Genomic DNA, 7,914 nt, shown 5'->3' with positions numbered 1-7,914 from the left:
CACACACACACACACACACACACACACACACACACACACACACACACACACACACACACATGAGGAGGGTATCAGCAGTTCAAAAAAGCCAAATTCCTACACACATAAACCTGCAAGAAAGGTGTATTACAGAGGATTTACTTTGTGCGATGAGGCAATCCAGATCCCTTTTTTATGTTCAGGTTTGCTTGCTTTCTTTTCTTTCTTATTCCCAGCTCTTTCCTTTCGTTCCTACAGAGTAATGATGAGTTGGTGCCTCCTTCAACTGCACTTTAAATGGTTTCGAATACTAAAGGTAGGCGTCTAAAGGTAACTAGCCTTTTTGCCAGAGGTTATCTGCGCTTCACCAACACATATGGCCGTCTCGCTGCAGCTCCTACTTCTAACTGGAGTCATGAAGAAAAGAAACTAGCATGTGAAAAGAAAAGAAGAGTGAAGGGATGGCTGACTCTTTTGTTCCTGTGATCAGCCTGAGTCCTTTCTCGCTTTTGTCGCGCACACATAATGACACACGCCAATTAACCCCTCCTTTGACCTGTGGGTTTGGAATTGACCCTTGACCTCACAGCTCATCCTCAGAGACATCTGAATGGACACCTCCCAATGTTAGTAATGACAGCGCGGGAGGTTTATCAGGTCAAACACTTCCCACCTCTCTCTACTTATTCCAGCTGCTAACACTGTGATTTTGACCATAAAGATTATTTTGAACTGTGAATGCAAAGTTACACTATTAGAGTCCAAGGATGATATAATGGCGCCATAAATGACACAGAATAGGTCCTATGCCTACTGATATACTTGGTCAGTCTATTTATCTTTAATTCTTATTTATGTTTGGCAGTGGGTTAGCTTCCTCTGTCTGAAAACGATCCTCAGGAGTCATTTGTCAAATCAGAGTTCACCACATTAATCGTTCCTTCTGTCCTTCTGTCCAATTTAGTAAACTTAAGCTGAAGCCTGTGAGCTCCTGAAAAAGTCACCTTTAATCAAACTCCTGAAAGTATATAGCGTTGAAGATTAGACCAGAAGCAAAGACGTATTTTACTTTTAATTGTTGGTAATTGACGTGTTGAAAGCTCTTGTTAATCTGATTCATGAGCTGTGCGCTGGCTGTGACTTGATCGGGTTTAATTGACAGAACGCCATCATTACATTTGGACTTGAGTGCTGTTAATTGCTTAAAGATAAAACACGAGTACATGGCTTCTATCCCCTGCAGGGTTAAGCCCACAGTCCATGGCTGGACTGAACTGAACCTTGCTCCATGTCATTTCCATCTCTCAGTCTTCTCATATCCTGACTCTCCTAAAAACTGTTTTTATTTTGCCAGGAATTTTTGAGGAATCATATTTATAGCCCACTTTATCCCTTTTTCCTTCTTGACTTACTGAATGGGAAAACTGAGAATCAACTCTGACCTACACTTTACCTGCGTGGTTACATTTTCTACTGATACCCTTAAACAACACACACAGGCCTGCTGTGTGCAGAGTAAAAGGTTTATTGCTTGCTGTAATTGTTTCTCCTGTCCATGAACCACAAGCGTGGTTGTTCCATGTTCTTGTGGTGCGGCTGCCAAAAGCAGAACTTGCTCTGCTCATCAGTGGATCTCTTGAATAGAACTCCTACTGTGGCCAACTTCTGTCCGCCACAACAAGATTCTCTCCAGGGAAGCACATGAGTGATGATTCTGAGGACCGACACCACAGCAAGCTGGTAAGTGAGCCATCCGGCAGGAAAAACGCAAGACAAGAAGGACCGGGGCTGGCTGGTTAGTAGTATATGAACGTGATGGGATTATGCGGTGCTTTATTGTCCAGCTGTGTAAAAATGTGTACAAAAGCAGCTCTGGGTAAACCATTACAGGCACCAAAGGGCACGGGTATATTCAATTCAGACAGATTTAGAAAGAAAACAACTGTCCTGCAAAGTTTATTCTGATGTGACTCTGAGACATTAAGGCCAGCAACACTGACAGAACTTCAGTCCTGAAACCTCCCACTAAGCTCTGTCAGCTATCACAAAGAGCTGCAGATTTGATCAGTGAGGCCTGACAGCAGGCGCTCATAGACTTTAACTGCAGCAATAAGCACACTCGCTTCTAGCTGCAAGGAGCAACGCATTCAAATGCATTTACTGACAGTTATCAGGCAGTGAAATAGAGGTGTAGCTCACAACCTCTCGGCTTGGAGTGGAGCCCACATGTACCGTGTAAGTTGTGTTAAACAAATGAAGGATGCAGTGAAAAGAGATTTAAATCAGATATGTCTTTGTATTCAATTCTTAGCTTCATTGCTGCACACGTTCAATACTGGACACACTCACACATTCACCTAGAAGATTACTTAGAAATGATACAGACCACATTATCTACCAATTGATCCCTGGCTGCCCCAGCCTGCATCTTGCCCGTGGATACTTTGGCGAGATACTTAACCCTGAGTAGCTCCCGATACACTCATTGGAGTGTGAATGTGTGCGCATGGGTGAGTGAGCCACATTCTATAAACTTGTGTGTTTACCATTAACATCCAGAAAGTATGTAGGCGCTAGATGTGTGCAGTGGGTGTCTCTATTTGCGGATTCAACTGGGCCATTTTAGGAGGACCGTAAAACACGGTAACACCACCCAGAGAAAGACAGAGACGCAGACAGACGACCCCTGAGGCCCTGAAGGCACCAGGGGCCCTTAAAAAAGAAACACCAGCTATCTTATCTCTGCACAGGGAAATGTAAAAGGCAATCCCTTGAGCCTCACATCCAGACTACTGTTTCTGATAGTGCCTTGGTATAGTTCCTGACTCCAACCATCGAGGCTTAGAGAAATCTTTTTAGAGTGTAAGCCACTTTGAAAGAAATGTTCTTGACTCTTGACTTTTTTTGCTTGCTGTAAATGAGTTTGCAAAGCAGTCTTCTTCCCTGTTTTCCATCATGACAAGTGAAAACTGTGCTGATCACAGCGCATTCTCACTGACAGGGACTCTATGAACCAAGTGCAGGCATCAAGGGAGTATGACCCCGACCATCTCACTTCACTGCTATTATTATGTTGTATTCCCTTCAGGTCTTGCGTGTCTTTGAACTCAGCATTTACAGGATTAACAAAGCTACACATCTTCCACAGACTAATCAAAGCAGGACCAGTGACCTGAAGTCGCTCGATAGCCGCCATATCCGTTCAGTGAATCGCTTCTGAGGGTTTGTTATGGAGCAGAAAACACGGAGTGACTTCAAAGGGTGCGCAGGTTACTTACCGCAGAGGAGCACCGCAACCGAGGCTCGCATCTCTGAGCGCGCATCCACCCGCTGGGCCGCAGCAACCTGCCACACGCAACACACTCATCATTAGACATACACAGTAACAACTAAAGGCGGGTTTTGTGTTACTGGATGCAAAATGAGCGTTGGGAAAAGTTAAAAATGTGGGAAAAATTGAAGCTTTGATATTTTTTTTTCAATTGACGACCAACAATTGAAGTGCAGAGGACAACCAGGACTCCTTCACAGACTTTTTTTCATCCACTCTCTGTTTCTACTATTTAAATCACCGTTTGCCACTCTGTTCTCTGTAAACCGGTTCACTAAAGGAGAAAAAAAGTATAAACTGCTTTCAACTATCCAGCGAGCTAAGTATAACTGATTGTCTCTTATTTCAGAAATGAACTGATCATAAGCATTATCTTAAACCTTCTCACCGTTTGTGTCGCGTTTCCAACGTTTCCTTCTCTGCTGCCCCTCTTCGTCCACTTGTTGCGGAGTTCTCGGACAGAAGCGGAGCTGAGCAGTTCTTCTGCTCCTGCTTCTCTGCCCGGGAAACCCTGGGCCGGACTTTCTGGAGCGGAGTTTCTTAATGCGCACAAATGGGCCGAATCCTTGGGTCGCGAGTTCGATTCCTTCAGTGGGCAGATGAAGCACACCCAGTTGCCTTTCTTTAAATGAGTTTTCGATTAGTTTAGAAAGATAACAACTGGACTTCTTTATGTTTTGTGAAGACGTTTTACCAGTGAAAGAGGAGAGGTGAAACGTCTTCACAAAACATATTATTGTGGAGGTATGTAACAACGACAGGAGAGGTCTCAGTGTCTCACTCCAACAACTTTATTCACTCACCGAACTTCACATATAGTCAGCGCCAATATTATTATTATTATTATTATTATTATTATTATTATTATTATTAACACGTCATCACCCAGAGCCGTCTATTCAGGTGTTTAGTCATGAGTCCATGCAAATCCGTTTACAGTATCTTCCACCCATCTGCTCCCCCCCACTATATTACAATAGGTTAACTTCCAGCAGATTATACGTAATGTATACAGTAACCTTTAAAATGATTCCTATGTGAAATATGACTAGGCCGCAGTGCTTAAGTAAATAAACATACAAGGAAAGTTATGGTGTTGTGCCAAAGAAGTTACCCCTGCCAGAAGTGTTACTGTCCTCAGAGTAGGAGGTTCTACAGGTGAGTCCAGGTGTTGGTACTGGATTCATAGCACAATACTCTCTTTTTGAGTTCACTGTCATGTCTGTTTTATTTTTATGTTATATTTATTTTTTTTAGTTTATTTGGCTGCTTTACCTGCTTTTTTTAAAACAGTTTGTTAACATACCAGGACGGCACAAAAGCTACTTGATTATATACTTCACTTTATCAACATGGTCCTATGTAGGCAATAATGGAGTGTGAAAAAACCACTGCTAAAGCAAAATGAATTCAAAGTAATTCCTGTGTCAAGTTTCCCTCCAGTAACCCGCTGCATGTTTTCCGACGAGCCCCCTTTCTGTCCCCGTGAGCAGGAATGCGCGCTCCCTGCAGGACGGATTGGATTCCCTTTGGTTTAATCCAATGAGGAGCCGTGATCGTTATCACAGATTCTATGCTTGAAAGCACCAGCCCAGCCACGCAGGTGGACCGCACGGCGTGACTAATAGTTATGTTCGGGGATAAGAAATATCATAGAAAGTTTGGTGCAATGAATCAATCTTATATGAACTAAAGCTGTTGACTTCATGTAATCCACAGCATTGCACATGTGGATCATTTCACATGGGAGTAGTACGTAGTTCTAACTGTTTCTGATGTGCGCCAGTGTTTCACTGCTGGCAGATCGTCGTCCAGAACAAAGCCTGCTATAAACCTCTGTCATATTGCACATTCCCTGAGCTGCTGCAGGACAGCCCCTCTTTGTTAGAGACCAGGATCCAATGCCACAACCAAGAGAGAATAGGCCTTTCATACTGAGAACAGATCCCTGACACTTAAATGAAATAAGAGCCAGTATTTGGTGAAAGTTCACCATGTGTTAGCATTGTTTTTGGTTTTTGTTTGTTCGTCTTTTGCATGCTGCACTCTCACACAGAGGTTTTCATATCATTTAGCACACCCATCATCTAATGACTTGGAAGATACCACCCAGCAACATAGTTACAATTAGCCAATAAAATGGTGCTGTGTGTATGGATATATCAGAGGGTGTGTAGTTCAATTAGATCAGCTTCACCATTGACTTTGAGTTGCAGTTTCTGGCAACTTGACAAATGCAACAGTTGTCAACATTCTCTTTGAGCTACATTTTTGCTCTCCTCCAACTCCCAAGAAAAAATCTCTGGCTCTTTTGCCACAAAATGTTCACCAGCTAGTCAAGAGCAAACTGGGATGCTTGATAGGGAAACAGCAGCGTACAGTTTGGTTTTTAGAGCTGGAAAAATGCCGAATCCTCAGCTGAAAACAACATGTGTATGAACAACGAGACAGAACAAAAACAGTCAAGTTGTAAAACAAAACCTTCAGCTAAAAGCTGCTAAAATGCTCCACAGGCCTGGCAAGATGCAGATTCAGGGGGCAGCTTGCTAGTGTCGGCCCATCACCAGCCACTTGTGTCACACTTTGAATTTTATTTTTTTTTACTGTAAATTGAAAATGTTTAAAAATTGGAGCGGTAAATGACTTTCTGTAACTTCAGCCAGGGATTCAATAGGCTGGCAAAGTGACTATCATTATTAACTAACGGCATTAATGATGGGTGAGATCTATTAGGTGTAACTTTGAGTGAGTGTAGAAGCTGTGTTTTTGCAGAGGTGGTAAATTGAGAAGAGATGAAGGCTGTGGGCAAAGAGAGACAAATATGGGATTGAACTTATACACTTAACTGTGTATAAGGTTCCCCTGTGTAGCAAAACACTGAAGCAACATACCTTCTTAAGCAATGTAAATATTGCATACAGTCTCACACAAATATGATGCATTTATATAAAGTGTCAGATTGACTTTGTCTTCATCATATCACCTCACAGTGTATTTTTATATGAATATTTGTACATTATAATTTAAAAAAAAAGCACAAAAAGTACTTTCAAATTTTTTAATAGGAATGTCAGTGTGTACACCCCATACTAATGTGGTCAAACAACACAAACACTCAACATCTTGAAAGCACTTTTGGTATAGGTAACTGATAACATACTCTGATATAGTCTTTCCGCATACAGTAAATCAATTCCATTATTATCCGTTATTATTGGCTATAGAGTGAAATAAATGCTCTTCACAGGTAACCGCCTATTGTAATAGCTTAAATACATGAACACCACCAAGGGCAGGAGTGATATTGAGGACTCAAACAGTACATGGACAGTTGAAGGCATTTCTGTGACATAACACTTGCAGGTAATGTGTAAAACTTGAAATACCAGTGAAAGAATGGAGGAACCTCCAGAGCAGCGTTTTATTTTCATTGGTGACAAATTTTCTGTTTTCCAGTCACAACAGCAGTTCTAACTCTCCTCTACTACAGCAGCTGATGACACGCAGGAGGCATCATCGCACACAGGTGTTGTAGTTCTGCACTCGATGCCGGATCTCGTCCCGCACACTAGTTGCGTTGTCTTTCAGCTTGTCCAACTCCAAGCGCTGCTTCTCCATCCGCCTCTCATTGTTTTTGAACTTTTCCTCAAGTTCTGCAATCACAGGGAGCAAGAGAAAAGTTAAAGTAACAAGCATGCACAAAAGGCTGAAAGGTTGATCTACAGCCACGTCCTACTACGAAGTTCTTAGTTGTTTGTTTAGAGCCAAAAATCTATGCCAAATCTGCAGATGCGATTGTTAAACCATACAGTACACAATAAACATATCAGTAATAGCTCTATCCTAAATTAATATAGGACTTAAAACTAGTTCCAAGGCAGAAACGCTCACTTGATTTTCACTGATTTGAACTGTGAATTCTCTGCTTTGATGTTTTTAATGTTTCTCTGCATTTCTATCCCGCCCACATATAATGATATTGTTTCATTTCTATCACTTACTTTTAGTCATTTAGTGCCTGTTACAGCACATCCACGGATCCTGTGAAAGGAACTGATCTTTATCTCGGAATATTTTATGAATATTAACAGTGTAACTCTACTCATCTCATCCTCATCTGTGACATCATGTGTTATGTTATGAATCATGCTGCAGTGACAGCTGCAAGTTATCCTGGTTTTAGCATAAGGCAGGAGCTGTATTACATGACTGTGCCATCTAGTCAGAGTCTTTTGTACACTATGAACAATGGCACATTATTTAAACGGTGGTAGTTTAACACTGGAGACTTCTTTACAGGCAATTTCTGGTCGAGTCACGCACTACGGTCACAATGTGCTGTATGTAGCTCACCTGAAGGACAAAGTCAACACTGAGAGCAGCCATATGAACTTACCGTCCAGTTCTCTTATCCCACTGGTGGCATTCTTGAGCCATTTCTCTGCATCCTCTTTGAGATCTTTGACCCTCTGGTTGATGTCCTTCAGACCTCCAGACACCCCACCAAGAGACTCGATCTTCATCTGCAGCTCACGATACTGTTTCTCTGTGTTGTTGAGGCTCTGGCAGATGATGCAATCGTTTTATTCAAGATTTTATATATA

General features: G+C 42.0%; 2 protein-coding genes across 4 annotated transcripts in view; both read right to left on the bottom strand.

The window, feature by feature from the left end:
- Nucleotides 1-3,808, bottom strand: part of lamb2 (laminin, beta 2 (laminin S)) — a 43,748-nt gene extending 39,940 nt beyond the window's left edge. For both annotated transcript variants that reach the window (XM_005744670.1, XM_005744671.1), the window contains exons 1-2: nucleotides 3,699-3,808; nucleotides 3,258-3,324 (exon numbers count right to left, since the gene is read on the bottom strand). In XM_005744670.1, the coding sequence (XP_005744727.1) occupies nucleotides 3,258-3,288 (31 nt within the window). In that variant the 5' untranslated portion in view covers nucleotides 3,289-3,324; nucleotides 3,699-3,808. The remainder of the gene's footprint in view (nucleotides 1-3,257; nucleotides 3,325-3,698) is intronic.
- A 2,576-nt stretch (nucleotides 3,809-6,384) lies between these two features.
- lamb2l (laminin, beta 2-like) overlaps nucleotides 6,385-7,914 on the bottom strand; it is a 63,084-nt gene continuing 61,554 nt past the window's right edge. For both annotated transcript variants that reach the window (XM_005744669.1, XM_005744668.1), the window contains exons 34-35: nucleotides 7,707-7,872; nucleotides 6,385-6,963 (exon numbers count right to left, since the gene is read on the bottom strand). In XM_005744669.1, coding sequence (XP_005744726.1) covers nucleotides 6,824-6,963; nucleotides 7,707-7,872 — 306 coding nt within the window. In that variant the 3' untranslated portion in view covers nucleotides 6,385-6,823. The remainder of the gene's footprint in view (nucleotides 6,964-7,706; nucleotides 7,873-7,914) is intronic.

This window comes from Pundamilia nyererei, unplaced genomic scaffold (assembly GCF_000239375.1).
Source record: "Pundamilia nyererei isolate P.nyererei 1_Seehausen unplaced genomic scaffold, PunNye1.0 scaffold00147, whole genome shotgun sequence".
In the NCBI taxonomy this organism is placed as follows: domain Eukaryota; kingdom Metazoa; phylum Chordata; class Actinopteri; order Cichliformes; family Cichlidae; genus Pundamilia; species Pundamilia nyererei.
This window is presented reverse-complemented; position numbering and strand designations above follow the sequence as displayed.